General features: G+C 33.9%; 1 protein-coding gene across 3 annotated transcripts in view; it reads left to right on the top strand.

The window, feature by feature from the left end:
* Positions 1 to 21164, top strand: part of cax2 (cation/H+ exchanger protein 2) — a 23230-nt gene continuing 2066 nt past the window's right edge. The window contains exons 1-20 of one of the 3 annotated variants that reach the window (XM_056451420.1): positions 1 to 100; positions 1241 to 1393; positions 1532 to 1632; positions 1703 to 1811; positions 3238 to 3357; positions 3438 to 3499; positions 4225 to 4386; positions 5470 to 5655; positions 6055 to 6154; positions 8107 to 8248; positions 10012 to 10195; positions 10278 to 10377; positions 12775 to 12896; positions 13000 to 13037; positions 13122 to 13234; positions 15949 to 16091; positions 16161 to 16255; positions 18943 to 19021; positions 19101 to 19209; positions 20362 to 20470. In XM_056451420.1, the coding sequence (XP_056307395.1) occupies positions 49 to 100; positions 1241 to 1393; positions 1532 to 1632; positions 1703 to 1811; positions 3238 to 3357; positions 3438 to 3499; positions 4225 to 4386; positions 5470 to 5655; positions 6055 to 6154; positions 8107 to 8248; positions 10012 to 10195; positions 10278 to 10377; positions 12775 to 12896; positions 13000 to 13037; positions 13122 to 13234; positions 15949 to 16091; positions 16161 to 16255; positions 18943 to 19021; positions 19101 to 19209; positions 20362 to 20435 (2244 nt within the window). In that variant the 5' untranslated portion in view covers positions 1 to 48 and the 3' untranslated portion in view covers positions 20436 to 20470. Of the gene's footprint in view, positions 101 to 1240; positions 1394 to 1531; positions 1633 to 1702; positions 1812 to 3237; positions 3358 to 3437; positions 3500 to 4224; positions 4387 to 5469; positions 5656 to 6054; positions 6155 to 8106; positions 8249 to 10011; positions 10196 to 10277; positions 10378 to 12774; positions 12897 to 12999; positions 13038 to 13121; positions 13235 to 15948; positions 16092 to 16160; positions 16256 to 18942; positions 19022 to 19100; positions 19210 to 20361; positions 20834 to 21164 lie in introns of those variants that run through there. The other 2 variants (XM_056451418.1, XM_056451421.1) reach the window with 2 other exon arrangements.

Raw genomic sequence — 21164 nt, forward strand, 5'->3', positions numbered from 1 at the left:
ACTGTCAGTCGAGTGTCTGCGTGCGATGACAGAAGAAAATGAGCTGAAATGACAACAAATGTAGAGACGAGGAGAAGGAAACCTGACACAGAGACGCAAGGTAAACTATAACACGAAGTAAGCATACTGTATATAAACTGAGGGACTGAAAATAACACACTTACTTAGTTTATCAACATTGCAGTACACTATTACCAGAGCAAGCAGTTCCAATTACTAAAGACTTCATATACTCAACACGTAATGTATATGAGCAGTGTTTACATGTCCTGTTTTTCATTAATAGATCTTCATAACGTTATGATTTATTCTGAACGTAAAGAATCAGTATTTGTCAAAACAGTATTGCTATGCATTTGCAGACAGTGTGGTTTCTGTCGTGAAAAGGTTCTGAAACCATTGAGACCGCATGAGTCCACACTTCTCCATTTACTGTATTTCCTTTAGGTCCATTTCATATCTTGTGCTAGATTTAAATTAAAACGTGTTTATGTTTGAGAACCAACAGTATTTGTAACTGTAAATATTGTATATTCAAATTACAGTGATACATATACACACGTAAATCACGCACAAACACAAAACAATAATTAATAAACAATATAGTATAATAATAAAATTTTTATATTTGTATATAACACTTCCTTTTGTTTGGCCTACATATTAATATATTGGTCAATTATCTAAATTCATTATGAGAACTAAACGTGTATAAGCAGTACATGAATATGTAAACACTGTGATAAACAGTGGCATTGCAAATGACAAAAATCATACTAAAAATGGCAAGGAAATATAAAATAGAATCTAAAGTTGTTGCTGGTTGTATCTAAAGAAACTATATTTAAAGATTATTGGGAAAAAAAGATATACATATATATTACATCTATATGCAAATGCATATATGTACGTACACACAAATATTCCAGTATTTTACCAACTTGGAAGATTAGATTATATAATTCGCAGTGGTTAATAGGAATGAAGTTCTCTAAATATATATATATATATATATATATATATATATATATATATATATATATATATATATATATATATTTGGCCACACTTTACTCTCTGCCACTCTGATTACTCTGATTGGTGGGATTTTTGTAGAGCATCATGGGTAATGTAGTTTCAGCTTTAAGTGCTTTAAAAAAATAACGACTGCGTATAGCACATTAAAATTTAAGGAAATATTGACTAATAAAAAATGTCATGTTTTGAACTGGTCCCTCAGATCCTCCAGAGAAGCGTGATGGAAATCATCTGCCCGGCTCTTTCTGTGAGAGGATCTGTGTAGCTCATATTCCCTCTGAAACTAGTGATGGTCCTGCACACTCCTGTTTGCTGCAAACTAGCGGCTCCTTCACACCTAAACCCCCACAGAGAAGTGAAAGCATTTTGCATTACTAGACCTGTTTTGCTTTATTATTTTATTTTGTTTTATTTATTTATTTATTTATTTATTTATTTATTTATTTATTTATTTTGAGACTAACAGGATGCCACTACCTCTTCTTTTTTCCAGCATGCAGCTTTGGGGATGAAATACAGGAGGAAAATCCGCGCAAGACCACCTTAAGTGCTGAGAATGAAGTAGAGGCCCAAAAACTGGCAAATAATTATAAGGTGAATGTGGGATATGGTGTTTGGTTTAATTATACACGTTTTTTTATGCTGATGCTGTTTTATCTTGTAGTTTGGATTCAGGAAATGGAAGAGTCATGTGACGGAGCGGCCATTTCAGGATCGGTCAGAAATTGTGAAGGAGCTTTACTCTGAGCTAAATGTCATTAAACCACTTTCAGGTTTGACCAAGCTCTTCTTTCATTTCCTTCTGTATGCGAGTAGTGAGAGTGAACATTTTAGACACATTTTATAGTTTTTTTATTATTAATATATTGAAAAATTTTAAAGCAATCAAAGATTTGGTCTAACATTAGTAAAAGTGTGAATGAAATTCATTCTTAAAAGATTATTTAATTATCAGTTATTGTAAATGTGAAATACTGTACAGTGGCAAGTACAAATAACATTGTTAAAGTAAACTAAACAAATATTATTATTATTATTATTATTATTATTATTATTATTATTATTATTACTATTATCATCATCAATATCAATTATTATATTTATTAATGTTGTAAGTATTAAAGAATCAAACTTTTTCTTACTTGTAAACTATTTAAAACTGTTTTTGCTCATTGTAATCAAATAAATGCATTTAATATTACTGTTTTATGATAATTTTTGTTTGTCAAAAATAAAGCAAATACATTGATGTGTACTAATAAATCCTATTTATTCTACATCTAGCAAAATTTAAACCATGTTCATAATTTTATTGTTTCTATAATGTACTGCTGCTGTACTAATGCTGCTGATTGAATTCTAAGGAATAGGAATATTAGATGTATTGTTCTAAAATTATCTTTACTTAGGCATCACCTTTTTTCAAACTGTTTATACATATTGCAATAAACAAAAAATAACACTTGTATTTTGCTTTTTGTACAAAAAGTAAAATCCATACATTAAACATTAAAACTAATAAATATGTATATATATGTATATATGCACTACCGGTCAAAAGTTTGGGGTCAGTAGGATTTTTGAATGTTTTAAAATAAGCTTCTCCTGCTGCATTTATTTCATCAAAAATACAGTACAAATAATAATGTAAAATTGTGAAATGTTATTGCGCTATAAAATAACTGTTCAAAAGTAGTTTATAGTTTAATTTAATCATTTATTTCAGTGATTTTAATGATGAATTTTCAGCTTCATTACTCCAGTCTTCAAAGTCTCATGATCCTTCAGAAATCTCTCTAATATTAGATATTATTATTATTTATTAATATAATTATTATGGTAATAGCAATAACATCAATAATGACTGGACAAATAATTTCATTTGAAAATACATACAATAAGTAATAAATAAATATTTAACAATTTAATTATTTTTTTTACATTTAATAAATGCCGGCTTGATGAACAGAATAATTAACTAACAGAATTTTTTAAAATGACCCCAAACTATATATATAAACTATGTGTGTGCGTGTGTGTGTGTGTGTGTGTGCGTGTGTGTGTGTGTGTGTGTGTGTGTGTGTGTGTGCACACCATTTTAATTTCATACATTTCATAAAAAGGAAAAGAAATCTAATAGAGATTTGTGCCAGTATGTCAACAATCTACAATAAAATCTCTTTCATTCTCATGTTTCAGCAGGGACATTATTTACATTTGGAAATATCCTCTATGTGTTTCTGTTCGGCTGGTGGATTTCTCTGGTTTACCTTATTGTTGGTGTCCTAATGTTCCTCACAGTATTTGGCATCCCATATGGTAAGAACTATCTAAATGATTTCCAACAGTACATTATGGTTTGTTATAATGTCATACAAAGGTGTATTATGTTGTTTCAGGAAAACTCTGCTGGAACTTGTCCTGCTATTTTCTCTGGCCATTTGGGAAATCGATCGAAAAGGTCCTATTTCTTTTTATTTCCACATGGTGTTTGTATGTCTGGCTACTTTTGATCATTTTAACACAGTCTCTGGTTTGCTTTATCTGTGAAAATATGCCGTTTTTTTTGTTAAATGTGACGTTAAACATCAGTCACTGGGTCTAAAACCTCTTTCAGACGCCAAAAGCAAGCAACAAATGGTATTAATATACACTCACAGTGTGCTGGCATACTATTGAAAATCATGTTGGTGTAATGTTTATATCAATGTATAATCTCGGACAGTGATTCATCTTCTATAAATTGTTTAGGTCACACTTTACCATGAGATTGTATTAGTTAATGTTAATTAATGTATATACTAGCATAATCAAGCAATGAACAATACGTCAATTACAGCGTTTATTAATCTTTGTCAATGCTAGTTAATGAAAATAAAGTTAGTTAATAAATGTTAGTTCTTGTTAACTCACAGTGCATTAACTAATGATAACTAATGTTGTTCAAGTATTGTTCATTATTACTTCATGTTGGTAAATACATTAACTAATGAAACCTTATAGTAAAGTGTGATCATGATTTAAATATTGATGTCTGGAATGCAGAAAGTCCAGAGACTGTAATTATACAATAATTTTGTACAAGATTGAGATAAATGGATGATAATTCTAAATTGTGGCTATTGAGAGAGTTTTCTCGATTTAAATGAGTAGAGACTTTGTAAGGGTAAACACTGCTGTTTTCAGGCCAGTGTCAGTGTGCCGGTGTACAGTGTGAAGATCCTCCAGGATGGTTTATCTGTAGAAGAAGAGGATGATGGGAAGGCTTCATCTCCTCTTCTGCAGCCCACAACGCTGGAAGAGACGACAGAAGAGCTCATCAGAGAGCCACACGACCACCGATATTGGGTAAGAGAGTCAAACAGATATCATATCAAAGTCATCAAATTTATTTATAATTTATCAAAAAAATAGGTACAGTATTGTTATGACCGAATTTTCTGTATTCCTTTTTAATATACAGTGTTAAAACTACATTTTGAATTTTGCACTGCATTTCATTGAGTCTGTTCAGTGTGTGTGAGATGTTAATTTTTTACATTGTTTACATGTTGTATGTATGGCTTCTTTATACAATGCTGATATTTGTACTTTAGATACAATTTTCGTAAACATCCCAACAACCATTTTCTTAGGCCACAAGTCTGTATGAGTGAACTACAAACAAGCTAAGTGATCAAAATACATAGGCCTACATACACTGTATTCATATTAGTGTTAAATTTAGTATATTTAAATTTTTTGATGTGATTAAAACATATAAAGGCAATATAAAGGCATCTCAAGATAATATCAATAATAATATATAATATTTTTGTAGTTAATACATTTTTATTAATTTTTTTAAACCAGCAGGCTTTTATTAAATTACAAATGAGCTAAAAGTTGTGAAAAATGGCTAATAGATATTTAATCTGAAAGTATATTTTTGCATATAAATTATGTTATGAAGGATCATATGACATTGAAGATTCAGTTTAATGAGCACAAGAGTAAGAGATATTTTACTGTAAATAGCAATAGTGTAGATAATATATAGTGTCCAAAATTATACCTCTAACGTATGTGTTTAAAGGTTTTTCACCTTTTTTATTAACCTCCATGAACACGTCTTGTGGTTGTATTGTGTGTGTGTGTGTGTGTGTGTGTGTGTGTGTGTGTGCGCGTGTGTGTGTGTGTACACAATATATATATTTATATATATATATATATATATATATATATATATATATATATATATATTTATTTATATATATATATATATTTATGTTGTATAATATAACATTTGATTATTACTGCAGAAATGCCTCCTCAGACTTAATCAGCAATAATATTAACACTTTATATACCTTTAGCATTTTACTTTCATTGACGTAGTCTGTAGTTTTTCTACTGTAATGACTATAGATTGTGCGTCTCCTTTGATTTCAGTGTCGTTTGAGTACATATGTCTGGCTGTTGGTGGGTTTTCCTCTCCTGGCCCTCACTCATTCACTGATGTGTCTAATCTCATGGCTGCTGGTTTTCACTATCCCTGTGGCCAAGATGAGCGCCAAAACCTTACGCACCATCCTGCTCATGCCCCCCGAACACATCCACATCAGCCAAAACCCTGAGGTTAGAACACTGCACTGTTATTATAACACACACTGAGCTTTTCCCATCGGTCAATTAAAGCAATAGTACACCCAAAAATGAAAACTGGTTGTTAATATTATCACTCTCAGGCCATCAACGTAATTTATTTTTCTTCAAAGGTTTCAGAACGTAACACTTTGAGATTTATAAAATGAATGTCTAATGGTAACAAACACACAAACACGCAGCACAAAATTGATACTTGAGGCTCCTGATGATACATTGAGGTCATATAAAGCAAAACGATAAAGCACAAAAAAGAAACAACATTTTTACAACATTATTGTAATCCACAGCCTCAGCAAATGTTCCTGAGTGTGTTCAAGACATTGTTGTCATATTAGCTAATCGTAATGCCTTTCAAATGTTTATTTTTAGGCTCAAGATCACGAAGTCCGAGTCATTCTGTGCTGCTACAGTGCAGTGAACCTCTACTATTATAAATACACAGTGGACGGGATCAACGTTTTTGCTGTCAGTATCCTTAACATCAAACTACAAATGCTTAAGTTGAGACCTGTCAGTCTTTAAAACTGACATTCAGACATATGTTGTCAGTTCACATTTGCAGTATTTGCTGCAAATAATATCTACACTAACATTTAAAGTTATGTGGTAAAGTTATAGTCAGTGTTTTTGAGAGAATAATATAATCCTTACCAATGCCGCATGTTTAAGTACTGTGACATATTATTGCAAAAGTTGTACCCCTTCCCCTTGGCCCTTGAAACGGAGTGTGAAGGAGAAGGGCTTCAAAATTTACCCCTAAGAAATGGGACAGCACTACAACATCTGCACACGTCATCGTATGTCATCGCGATCTTTTGCTTCATATGAGATCAGACGGTATTGACTGTTGTAGTTATTCCAGTTGCATTATTTTTTGGTATTTATCTTTAGGAAATCACTGAAGGCATATTTTATGTTATCATAACGATATAATGTGGCAATAAGCTTGTAACTGTACTGTGCGTTTACACCGTGGCCATATTCATCTATGTAAACACACAAAAAACAACATTAACATTATAGCAGACACTGTAAAAAGCTCATTCCCGGTCACTGGACTTTTCTGACAGGGTATTCAAGTGTCATCGAGTGACAGATGTGAAAGTATGTTGTGGGACTGCTATACAGGAGGTATTATTAGGGATTATAGAAACTTAGCGGTTTTTATTTTAGCGTTTTTTAAGCATGACGGTAAAACACGAACATCCTTATGAATGTATTAAAACATATGCGTGAAAAAAATTTGTAATGATGACAAAAAAATACTAAGTTGTGCATCTCCTGACTGCCATGTGCAGCTATGTTGTTGCTGTAGATGGTGTATTCTGGGAAATTTCCATACTACTTGGTTTCGAGCGTGGTCCTGAAAAATATCAGGTTTAAGAGCTAGATTTTCCCCTTAGCCCTACGCCTTCAAGCTAAAGAGAATTGAGACACCCCTGCCCCCTTCACGTGAACGCACAAAGCAAGGGGTAGGGGTAAAGGGAAGGGTTATGGGGGTAGAATTGGGATTGGGCCTAAGTTTTCAGTTTTGCTGTGATACTGTGAGTTTTTCCAGTATTCAGTGATCCTTCAGAAATTGTTCCAATAGGATGACTTTGCTTTTGTTTTGTTTTTTAATCTTAATATTTTCTGTCAATAAATGTAAACCTTTTTCTGCTTTATGTTTGAGGAAACTGTAAATATTTGAAGAATAGAAGGTTCAAAAGAACCACTTCTTTGAAATGGATATCGATTTTGATCAATATAATAGAATCTTACTGTAGACCAGGGATGGGCAAACTCGATCCTGGAGGGCCGGTGTCCCTGCATAGTTTTGCACCAACCCTAATCAAACACACCTGCTTGTAGCTTTCTAGTGATCTTGAAGACACTAATTAGGGTGTTCAGGTGTGTTTGATTAGTGTTGGAGCAAAACTCTGCAGGGACACCGGCCCTCGAGGATCGAGTTTGCCCATGCCTGCTGTAGACGGTTACCACTGTTAAAGGCACAATATGTGCGTCTTTTTCATTACAGCAAAAACCACGTCATACTACCATGATGATAAGTTTTGAGTACTTTAGCCCATACGTGAACATGATTTCTGCACAAGTCCCATTGGACGTGATGAGGACAACAACTCCCATGATTCCACATTCAGTCATGCTGTCATCAAACTATGCCTTTGTTTGTTGTGAAAATGCTCCCTCTAGTGACGAAAAGCTCACACTGAGCCTTTAACTGAAATGTTTTCGATTAGATCAAGTAACCAAATCAGACAGTTTATCAAAAGTGGAATGCTGCAATCCAGATTTTTGAAAGAATGCTTGAAAATAATAATTGAAATAATTGAAAGAATAATTGAAAATAATTACATTTTTATGATTACTGTGATTACAATTCATGCTTTTTGCTGTTTTCCTTACCTGAGGTTATTTTAGATCTCTTACCTTTAGTTATAGTGTCACTAGTGATTGGTTATGTGGACCAAACAAACCAGTTTGTCAGCTCTGAAGTCAAGTTCGCTACAGCGGTCAGTTCCATTATTCCGCTATCATATTACATTGGCATGGGCATTGCAAGGTGAGCAGATACCTGTGAGACTGGTATAATACACCTAAACAAACAAATACCTGTGAGATACAAAATGAATTCAGCATTTTTAGTGATCACAAGCAGCAACCAAGAAGTCATCACAATTATTCAACAATAATTTGGTCACACTCTACATCATTTTTGTTGAAGCACTTGGTTCAATGCAGGAGTTTTGTTCAATAATTATAGTTAGGCTTACGAGCATCAGGCAAGCAAATGAAAAATGTATTTATGGCAACTATTATTTGTATGCAATGTTTTGAATGAATACTTCATTTTGCTGGCTGCACTTTCTTACAAAACATCCCTTATCATTTGTTCGATCTGTAGAACAACAAAGTACACAAATCAAGCAACTGAGTAAAATGCCTAATCATTAACTGGGATTCCTTTGACAGGATCATTTTGGTTAACTGGAGATCAGATCATTTTTATCAGGGAGTCGTTAACTGAAGATTCACTCTGACTGGATCAATTGAATCAATGAGTTGTTCACTGGAGACTCACTCTGAGGGGATCAATTGAATCAGTTGTTAACTGCAGACTTGCTCGGATCAGATCATTTGAATCAGTGAGTCGTTAACTGTAGACTCACTCTGACTAGATCATTTGAATCAGTGAGTTGTTGACTGGAGACTCACTCTTACTAAATCATATAAATAAGCGAGTCTAACCGGAGACTCGCTCTGATCCAGATCATTTTAATCAGTAAGTCGTTAACTGGATTCTCGCTCTAACTAGATCATTTGAATCAGTAAGTCATTCACTGGAGACTCACTCTGAGGAGATCAGTTGAATCAGTCAGTTGTTAACTGCAGACTTGCTCTAATCAAATAATTTGTATCAGTGAGTCATTAACTAGAGAGAGGCTCTGACTGGATCACTTGATTCAATGAGTCATTGACTATAGAAACTAATTAAAATCAGTGAGTTATTAAATGAACACTTGCTCTGACTGGATCATTTGAATCGGTGAGTAGATAACTGAAGACTCGCTGTGACTCGGATGAACCCATGAGTCATTAATTAGAGAGTCAGATCATTTAAACAAGTAAATTCTTAACTGGAAACTTACTCTGATTAGATCATTTGAATTAGTGTGTTGTTAACTGCAGACTTGCTCTAATCAAATTATTTGAATCAGTGAGTCATTAACTAGAGACACGCTCTGACTGGATCACTTGATTCAGTGAGTCATTGACTATAGAGACTCGCTCTGACTGGATCACTTGATTCAGTGAGTCATTGACTATAGAGACTCACTTTGACTAAATCACTTGAATCACTGAGTCATTAACTAGAGGCTTTTTCTGACTGATTCACTTGAATCACTGAGTCATTAACTAGAAACTCACTCTGACTGGAGTATTTAAATCAGTGAGTCATTAACTACTGACTTGGTGAGTATATCATTTGAATCAGAGGAAGAGATCATTTGCGAAATCTAGTCGAGGAAAAGAGTATTTTGTTTTGGAATGTAATGATGAAAAACAAAGGATGAAAAGTAAAATTGTCCTAAAATATAAATATAATAATAGATTTAAAAAATACTTACTATTCACCCCTTATAGATGAAGTGTAGGTGCGCTTTTGTAGCTATTTGAATGCAAATAAAAGCAATCTAACATATAAATATGTGTTTTATATCATTCAAAATATTTCAAACCAAGTATAGACCAGTTTAACATTGTCCACTTGTGATTACTTTAACAAAACACATCTTAATAGCAGATGTAAATTTCTTTTGTCAGCATTTCTGCTCAGAGTAACTTTGCCGTCGGGGCTGTGGTGAACGCGACCTTCGGCTCCATCACAGAATTGACGTTTTACATCACGGCGCTGCTCAGAGGTCATCATCAGGGAAACAAGTGTCTGCAGGAGATTGTGAAAGCTGCTCTTACTGGAACTCTGCTGGGCTGCATCCTCTTCATACCTGTATGTGATTCAATACCTAAAGAGGATCTTAAATCTTTAAAGAGTTCTGTGGATGACTATTATATTTGTCTGTCTCTCCCAGGGGATCTGTATGATAATCGGAGGTCTGAAGCACCAGGAGCAGAGGTTTAACAGTCGCTCGGCGGGAGTCAGCTCCTCTCTGCTCTTTATATCAATAGGGGGTAAGATGTCATGTACTCTCATGAGGTGGCAGAAACCTGCTCGTTATTGTGCTGTATTAATTCAACTGCTTCTATGATGTGATTTTTAAATGTGCCACTAAATGCACTGATAAAATATGTTTGAATTGTTGTCTGATGACTACATAGAAGGTATATGGGTTAGATAACTGGAAAAATTATCCAAAAATGGATTCTACATGTATATTTACGACCCTAGGAACTGGCCCTAGAATAAAGTGCTCTGTTTTTACCTTATTTGGAAGGGTCGTTAATATTCATGAGCTCTGATCTGATGCTCCTGCTGCATTCGCTGATGTTCACATAGTAAATAAATAAACATATAATCCCCCTTTCCTATTTTTAGCATTTTCAAGTGCTGTGATGAGATGAGATGCTCTGTGCCTGTTGCATCAATAACTGGTTGACCTACCCGAGAGTTCTATAATGCTGATCCTGTTTTTTAACAAATGCCTTTCAGATGCTACATACACATTAATGATGAATGTCAGAGTCAGTGTTTTGATTGGCCTTTTTTGTGGTCTTTTTTAAACTGTAAATGCCTTGTGAAAACACTTTTAATGGAGTAATTCACAAAAAAAATTTAATTTTGTCATCATTTAGGTCATATCCTCTAGTTATTCCAGATCTGTTGGAATGTGTAATTGTTTATTCTGTTAAACACACGGGTAGATATACTGAAGAATGTTGGAAGAAACAACTATCGAGTCCCACAGTATTTTTTGTTCCTACTATGTATGTCAGTGGCTGCTGGTTTCCAGCAATCTTCAGGATATCTTCTATTTTCAATTTTGGCCAAACTAGGCCTTTAATTTTATAAAGTAATTATATATATATATATACATATACTCACCGCCCACTTTATTACGTACACCTTACTAGTACCGGATTGGACCCCCTTTTGACTTCAGAACTGCCTAAATCCTTCGTTGCATAGATTCAACAAGGTACTGGAAAGATTCCTCAGAGATTTTAGACCATATTGACATAATAGCATCACGCCGGATTGGATTGAGATCTGGTGACTGTGGAGGCCATTTGAGTACAGTGAACCCATTGTCATGTTCAAGAAACAAGTCTGAGATGATTAACGCTTTATGACATGGTACGATATCCTGCTGAAAGCCATCAGAAGATGGGTACACAGTGGTCATAAAGGGATGGACATGGTCAGCAACAATACTCAGGTAGGCTGTGGCGTTGAGACGATGCTCAGTTGGTACTAATAGGCCCAAAGTGTGCCAAGAAATTATCCCCCAGACCATTACACCACTACCACCAGCCTGAACCGTTGATACAAGGCAGGATGGATCCATGCTTTCATGTTGTTGACGCCAAATTCTGACCCTTTTTTGGTACGCCTGTGCAAATTGTAGCCTCAGTTTCCTGTTCTTAGGACAGGTGTACCTAATAAAGTGGCCGGTGAGTTCGTATGTGTATATATATATATATATATATATATATATATATATAATTAAAGTCAGAATTATTAGCCACCCTGAATTATCAGCCCCCCTGTTTATTTTTTTCCCCAATTTTTGGTTAAATGGAGAGAATATTTTTTTCAACACATTTCTAAACACAATAACTTTAATAACTCATTTCTAATAACTGATTTATTTTATCTTTGCCATGATGACAGTAAATAATATTTTACTATATATTTTTCAAGACACTTTTATACAGCTTAAAGTGACATTTAAAGGCTTAACTAAGTAAATTAGGTTAACTAGGCAGGTTAGGGTAATTAGGCAAGTTATTGTATAATGTTGGTTTGTTCTGTAGACAATCTGAAAACTATAGCTTAAAGGGGCTAATAATTTTGTCCCTAAAATGTTTTTTTTTTATTAAAAACTGCTTTTATTCTAGCTGAAATAAAACAAATAAGACTTTCTCCAGAAGAAAAAAAATACTATCAGAAATACTGTGAAAATGTCCTTGCTCTATTAAACAACATTTGGGAAATACTTAAAAAAAGAATAAAAAAATCAACTAAAAAATCGACTTCAACTATATATATATTTATATATGGCAAAGTTAATATTTAACAGCAATCCAGACTTAAATCATAATACAGCTTCAGGTGAATTGGGTAAGCTAAATTGTCCGTAGAGTTTGTGTGTGAATGAGTGTGTATGGATGTTTCCCAGAGATGGGTTGCAGCTGGAAGGGAATCCGCTGCGTAAAACAGGTGCTGGATAAGTTGGTGGTTCATTCCGCTGTGGCAACCCCAGATTAATAAAGGGACTAAGCCAAAAAGAAAATGAATGAAGAAATGAATGATAAATTAATTTGGTTGTGCATTTGAAATTTGTATATTGTTGTGAATATGACTAAATTGCTGTTGTGAATTACTTTTATATTGATCTCCTACTTCAGGAGTGTTTGCCCCTACGCTCTTCTCTAAAGCCTATGGGAATCTGGTGTGTGAGAACTGTACAAACTCCACAGGAACCAACAGCAGCGGCTCCTTCGTGTGCAAAAACTGCCATTACGATCTGGTGAGATTTCCACCATCTCTCCTGTTATAATTCATTAGATGAAACCATTTCTGCAAGTTTATGCACAATTCTATTGAAATTATTTCCCTTTGTGCTCCACTAGAGTGAAAACAGCTACAGTCTGTTTCACAGTCACATTGAGTAAGTTAAATATAACACGCAGAGTATATAATATGCAGATTATGCCCTTTTGTATAGGTCATTAACATGTCTTTATTTTCCCAGGCCTCTAGTGTATACAGTTTCCTTTCTGCTGCCTGTCTCCTACATCATCGGCCTCATCTTTACTCTTAAAACACATTCACACATCTACGACATTCACATTGGCGATGGAATGGGTGAGTTTGCTAAACCTTCTAAGAAAATGACTAATACAAATTCAAATAAGGGATCAAAACTTTGTCGATTTCCATGTAGATAAAGGAATGGTGCTCTCAAAAATGTACAAATTATAATCTTATTCATATAAGAACAATAGAAGTCAATTAGTGTTTCTCCATCACAGTGATAGCAAACACAATGAGCGCTATTCATGAATCACAAGCGGAACTAATTTTTTTATTGTACATAATGTAAATTTATGGATCAATGAAAGAGTTTGTATTTCCTAAATGTTTATTGGTACGAAAGACATGTACACTGTGCCCTTTTCTGATTTTTGAATTTGGACTCACTGGAATTATAATATTGTACAAGTTTGTATGGACTGTCTTTTTAGTTCCTGACAGTTGGATGGAAATTAACTGCAAATTTGAATAAAACAAAATATTTTTAGAAGAGAGCCTTGATTTATTTTATTTTTTTCCAGATTTCTACAGAGTTTGTCTTGAAAGTTGTGTAGGTCACATCTAAGAACTCTGATTTTTAGTTCTTTTTTTATTGGATTAAAGTCAAGTGATTGGCTGGATCATTCTAGCAGCTTTATTTTATTCCTCTGAAACCAATCGGAAGAGTTCCTTTTCAGTATTTGGGATCATTGTCTTTCTGAAATGTTCTCCCTGGTTACATAATGTGCTTAATTTCTAAACTAATTAGTTTTGTTTCCTTTGTATGTGTGGATTACTTTGGTGGTTACTGACATCTGGTGAACATTTCGAGTCAACAGCACCTTTAGGCTGCATTTACACTGCATGGTTCAAGGGACTCAATTTAGAATTATTCTCCCACAGATCGGATTCAGATCATGTACGTGTAAGCAGGACAAAATCACATGGATTCCGAATTGCTCAAATCAGATTCAGGCCTTGTTGATATGTGGAATATCAGAAAAATGAATCGGATCTGTGCCCTCTTGTCTGCAGTGTAAGCAGGTAGATCGGATTTTCACCAGTCAATCCGAGTTGCACATCATTAAAAACCATAGCAAATGACGTCAACTCTGACGCTTTTAATTGCAACACTTCAGCAGAGTCCTAAACCTTAAATCTCAAACACGAGGACTAAAAAAGCTAAAAAAAGACAGAGAGAGAGAGAGAGATCAACATCTGCTAACCAATATAAACTAATATAAAACTGTGGCATGTGTCATGTGCATAAATCACGCCATGGACATTATGATTAAGGTGCCTACTGGTTTAAAGAGGCCTAGATTAAAGAAGACGGCCAAATGAGAACTTCTATGTCTTAAACTATAATAAAACAACTTGTCAAAAGAATCGAACCCTGCTAACAGATTAAATACAGGAATGGAGAAAAGAGCACTCTTTTATCAGCTGTCAGTCAGCGCCCACACTTTTTTTTCCCCATGTCATTGCACCTTTGCCATGTACAGAGTAAATGCAGACAATCAGATACAAGTCAGTCTCAGGGGTGTCGCTAGACCCCATTTACTGGGGCACGTGCCCCAGTAAAAATCGCCAGTGCCCTAGTAAATGCTTTGAGATACGATTTACTTTATATGCAAGTGTATTTATAAAGACATATTCCCAGAATAAAGACATTATTCTCTATGTGCAACCGAACCAACGCAGATGAAAGCAATGTAGTTTAACCAAAAAGCAAACTAAGCTTATGCGCAGAAAAAAAAGCATATCTGCGCGCCTCACGCACGCATGCACCTCTCCTGCTTAACGCTGACTGGTTGCTCTACTCCCGGTTGTGAACATGCATGCTGAAAAAATAGCCGCGCCGCTCATGCGTTGTGAAACCAGCGTAACAATCTTTTATGCAGAGGTGTCGGCACGCAGTGAGTTTTGCAAGTCGCCAAAACTAATTTTAAATAATATGATGGTAATCTTAGATTAAGCATGGCTCCTGATAGATTTTTTTGTATGAAGCAAAAAGGAAGGATAAGTCAGGGAGGTAAGACTTATTAAACCTAATTCTCTGCCATGTGTCAAGTCTAAGACAACAGATAATTCTATAAAACATCTTTTTTTGTATTGTTGTCTGTAGAATTTCATTGTGATAAAATTAATATTCATGCAAAAGATTTCTTAAATTATCTTAGCACACAGTTTTGTCTTTCGATTGCTTTCCAGATACATTTAGGATTCATTTATGTTATTTATTTAGAATATTAATTGTATAATAACAGTAATACTGTTACTTATTTATATATTTATATTTACATATATTTTATTTTATATATAACAAATTAATTAATACAATTTTTGGGAGGGGGAACTGTGCCCCAGTAGAGCTTTATGTCTAGCAACGCCTCTGGTCAGTCTTAATAGATGATGTAAGCTGGTCAGCAAAAAAAATGGAAACAGTCACAAAATTGGAATTGACCATCAAGATCTGCAGTGTAAATGCAGCCTTAGAATTGTTTTTTGGGGAAAAATGGTTCAGTACTTTTATTTTTACCCATTTTATAAATATGTATTTATTATCTCTCTATGGAAACATGCACTTACATTGCAGTGTTTTGCGATTAGCTAATTGTTACAGTGTTTACTATGAATTAAAAAAATTGTGATAATCAATTCTGATAATACTAACCGTCAATACTTAACGTGGTTTTCCTTGAAACCGGTATTAGTGACAACACTACTTTTACATTTATGATTGTTTAAAGAACGAGGCCGTTTGTGTGTGTGTGTGTTGACAGCAAGTCATCTTGGAGCGTCAGTGCACTGGTCCCGATGGAGAGCTTTGCTTATTCTTATCTTTGCCACAGTCCTGATGTCAGCATGTGCCGATCTGGCCACCGAACACATTCAGCCCATACTCAACAACTCGTCTGTTTCACAGGTAGATACTGCAGTAAATCATACAGCAAACAGCTGTAAATATGGTCTATCTGACTTCACTCTTCCTCAGTATTTCATAGGTGTGACTCTTTTGGCCATGGTCCCTGAAATCCCAGAAATCGTCAACGGAGTTCAGTTTGCTCTTCAGAATAAAATCAGTTTGAGGTCAGTTTTGAGTGTATAATGATAATTAATATTTTGCTAATAAGTGTGTTTTATGCTGGTATCTTGGCTGGATCATGAATATATCAATACAACACTAAAACCTCCAGTAGATACATTGAATGATTCATTCAGTCGTTCATTTAAGATATTTGTTCAAACTGATTTTGGCAGACTGATTCATTTCACTTCCAAGTTCAGGTTAAAAATATGAAACTTGTTCAGTGATTCGCCACTGGGGGGGATCTGTGTGGAACAAAATTAATGCCAAAAGTATTGAAATAAAAAGTATGGAACAAAATCAATGCCAAAAGTATTGAATTAAAAAGTATGGAACAAAATCAATGCCAAAAGTATTGAATTAAAAAGTATGGAACAAAATCAATGCCAAAAGTATTGAATTAAAAAGCTTGTTGAATAACACAAACTGAATGAAAATATATAGCCTATCCCAATCCTGAAAAAAGCTGCGTTTAAACAGCGCAAACACTTCTAATAACCCCTTAATGGTTAAGCCATATATTAGATGGCTCTGTTTGAATAACCAAAGACGCTCCTTTAATGCATTCGCTAGTTATGTTAAATGAATTTAAATTACACATCCCATCCATACCCAACCTTAAATCATACTTAAACACTCTGTCTAACAGTTCCAAGTAAACTGTTTAGTGTGACATTCTCATAAAATCTCTCTGGTTTTAAAAGTAACATCTTTGTTCTTAATTGTTCTTAGCCCTGGCAATTATGTTCATCTATTTTGTATTATTAGATTATTTCCTTTCCTGTTTTCTTATGTTTATATTCTTTAGCTGTCAATATAATACTTTACATCAATGGAAGAGTGAGTTAATAAAGATATAGAGAATGTGTAACATCATTCATCAAAAGACGGTTTATGTGCATGTAACCCCACCGGTCCGAGCAGGGCGCGAGCCGGCTATACCGCCATGGGAGATAAATGCTCTGAGGAGGCTAAAGATTGCAGAACAACGTCTGTCGCTGGATCCGAGGAGTGAGGTTTACGGTTTACGCGATCACCAGCTGGCTTCCGTTACATAAGGGCAAATATAAATGACCAAAACATCATTTACTTATTTTACTCATACTTATTACTTATAATGTCCAAGACACTGATATTAATATTAAATGCTACTTTTGTGCCTTTATTAGCTTTTTTCTGGCCTATTTACTGGGTTAAAAATCTCAAATTATTCCATCTCCACCTGCTGGTGAAAAAGCAGCTGGCGATCTTCAATCTGTTATCTATTGCTTTTCCTGCAGTTCCCGGATGTAATGTTGAATTGTAACAGTCAAATTTGAACCACTGAATTTATGGAAGCGAACATTTCAACTGAAATAAAATGAACTGAAAATTACATTATAAATATTATACAATATATTGTATTTTTAAAGGGTATTGAATATTTTGTAAGTGAAACCTGGAAATTTAATATGAATTATTGAATTTACAAGTATAAAAACATCTTTGAAATATTTTTAATTGAAATATTCACAGCTTAAATAAACAGCTATGTTAAATTTCAGGACCTAAAAAGACAAGCCCTGGAATTCAAGTCATTAAAATGCAAAACTTGTTAATACGGTGTATTATTTTTTCAGTTTGTGCTATTCAACAAGCTTTTTAATTCAATATTTTTGGCATTGATTTTATTCCATAAAAAAGCTTGTCAAGTAGCACTAACTTGAAAAATAATACATTGAATTAACAGGTGTTTGCATTTTAATGACTTGCCAGGATTTGTAATTTAGATCCTGAAATTTAACAACTTTTTATTTAAGATGTGAATATTATAATTCAAAAGACATTTTCATACTTAACTTTAATTCTTCAACTTCTAAAACGTCCAGTTTTCACTTCCAAAATATCTAGTTCTGTTTTTAAAATAAGGTGTATAATATTCAAAAGGAAATTTTCAGTTCATTTGATCTTAGTTCAAAAATTAGCTTCCATAATTTCAGTGCTAAAATTCGACATGATGTCCGGGAACTGAAGGAAAAGCAATAGATTGCAGATTGAAGATCTCCAGCTGGTATTTCACCAGCATATATACAGTGCTCAGCATAATTGAGTACACCCCATTTTGAAAATTAATATTTGTATCCATTTCTCAGTGAATATGGGTAATATATATTGGTGCATTTGAACAAAACAGATTTATTAAACTGATATATTTATTAAGATAATATTTTAGTCAAGGAACATCTTTAGAATGGAAAGATAATACATTTAAATTCATGTAAAATATTGCAAAATAATGAACTTCAACATATATAGTTTTTGTTTCTCTTGATTATTGCTATTTTTGAAAATTTTATTTAATATTTTTCCCTAACATCTAAATTTGGCTACTAATTTGAACCATTATTGTAAGTTATTTTGTTAGATAAGCTCCAGATTTGGCTTCAGTACTGACAAAACTAATGTATATGCACAAATATAATATTATAAAGCATCCTATAGTATTAAATTAAATAGTAATTTAAATGAGAGATTTGTGAGGGGTGTACTCATATATGCTGAGCGCTATATATGTCCAAAACATCATTTACTCATTGTAGGATGTTTTTTTGTGTGAAATGAGTGACACTCGTCGGCTCAAACATAGCAGCGTATTTAATGAATCAAACTTTATCTTCTAAAAATAGATGTTTGTGTTGTTTTTCCACAGTTTAGAGGTTGGAAGCTGCATTGCGGTGCAGGTTTGCATGATTCAGATCCCCGTCCTGGTTTTATTCAACGTCTTCTATGTGAGTGCTTCTGTTAATGCGGTTTTCATCTCAAAACTGATTTCGTTGTCAGCATTTTTTAATAATCTTTCTGTGATAGGATGTTGGATTTGTACTCGTCTTCAGCGACCTGCACCTGTGGGCCAGCATCTTCAGTGTCATCCTTGTCAATTACATTTTCATGGATGGAAAGTGTGATTACTTTCAAGGTAAATGCTGAATGTTTTGTAAAATTAGAGGTTAGTAATCTTAACAAGACTTCAAAACATTCACTTAAATGAGAAAAAGTTGCAGACTCCAACTCAAAATGACACTACCGTTTAAAGATTTGCGGGATTTTTTACAGAAATTGATCATTTAATTTAGCAAATATACATTTAATGAAAAAAATACATTAAAGATTTTGTAATTTGTGGCGACGCTTTGGCGCAGTAGGTAGTGCTGTCGCCTCACAGCAAGAATATCGCTGGTTCAAGCCTCGGTCAGGTCAGTTGGCGTTTCTGTGTGGAGTTTGCATGTTCTCCCTGCGCTCTGATGAGTTTCCCCCACAGTCCAAAGACATGCGGTACAGGTGAATTGGGAAGACTAAATTGTCCGTAGTGTAGGAGCGTGAGTGTGTATGGGTGTTTCTCAGTGATGGGTTGCAGCTGGAAGGGCGTCCGCAGTGTAAAACATGTGCTGGATAAGTTGGCGGTTCATTCCACTGTGGCGACCCCAGATTAATAAAGGGACTAAGCCCAAAAGAAAATGAATTTTGTAATTTTGCCAAAATATTCCATTTTAAATGAATGTTAAATTGATGTACTTTCTGTAGATAAAAAAAATATATATATATTAAAAATATTTATTTTAATTAATATCATTTTACACTCTAATCAAGCAGCATAATGGTTTCATCACTGGTAATAATAATAATAATTACTTCTTAGGCACTGAATCTGCATATTAGAATGCTTTCTGATAGATCATGTGACACTGAATACTGGAGTAATAATGCTTAAAATTATAACACTAAATAAATAATAACACTTAACAATACATTTAAATAAAGAATAAACATTTTAAATCTGTAATATTATTTCAGAATTTAACTGTATATGTGATTAAATAAATACAGCCTAACCGACTTAGTGATCTCAGAAATCTTAACAACCCTAAACATTTGAATGTAAGTATATCTAATTACTGGATAAATTGTATTTTTATTAGGACGTCTTGCAGGCACAAAGAAAAAATATATATATAATGTAAAAATCAACATTACAATAGGGCTTTATGATTTTGTAAGCTACTTTTGTGTTTATATAATTCATTTCACAGACCCCTCAGTATCACTTTTTTGTTTGTGTTTGTATGAACAGGTACTGCTCTGGTGGTGGTGTATCTCATCCTGCTTGCGCTGTATTTTTTCGCTCCGTCTCCTGCTGGTTGTTAAGAGTGAAAGCCATCACAGATTGCTTCGTCTATTCAGTGGGTGATTTACATTCTAAAACCCTGTTATGGTTTCAAATTAACCTTAGTCTTACACTGTGTTTTAGAGTATTTCAATTATGAAAATTTCATCGGTAACACTCGAGGTGTTCGTAAGACTGTCATGAAACCTTTATAATCGTGACGTTAATGAGATTTCATGTATGCTCCTAACAACTGTCATCAAGTGTCATTCGCTTAGTTTTGAGATTTTAAATGCAAATATGACATTGTTTGTTATGACCGCTTGACATAAACAAATACACAAGCTGTTTTTGTCTTTGTCATGACAATTTGAGATTACCAAGACAACAAAACTTGTCATAAATCTGTCATAAACATGATTGTCATGAAGCCATTATTATTGTGAATTATTATTGTGTACAAGCTAACAACTTTACAACACTTAAGTCATATCAACGACAAAAACAGTTTGTTCCACTGGAAAAAGTGGTCAGAAAGATATTCATGACACAATAATAATGGCATCATGACAATCATGTTTATGACAGATTTATGACAAGTCATGTTGTCTTGGTAATCTCAAATTGTTATGACAAAGATAAAGGACAGTTGTAATGTATTTATGTCAAATTGTCATAACAAACAATGTCATCTTTGCATTTAAAATCTTATAACTGAGCGAATGACACTTATTAACACATCCTTAAAATTTCATTAATATTCATGAGGT

This window comes from Danio aesculapii, chromosome 25 (assembly GCF_903798145.1).
Source record: "Danio aesculapii chromosome 25, fDanAes4.1, whole genome shotgun sequence".
Classification (NCBI taxonomy): domain Eukaryota; kingdom Metazoa; phylum Chordata; class Actinopteri; order Cypriniformes; family Danionidae; genus Danio; species Danio aesculapii.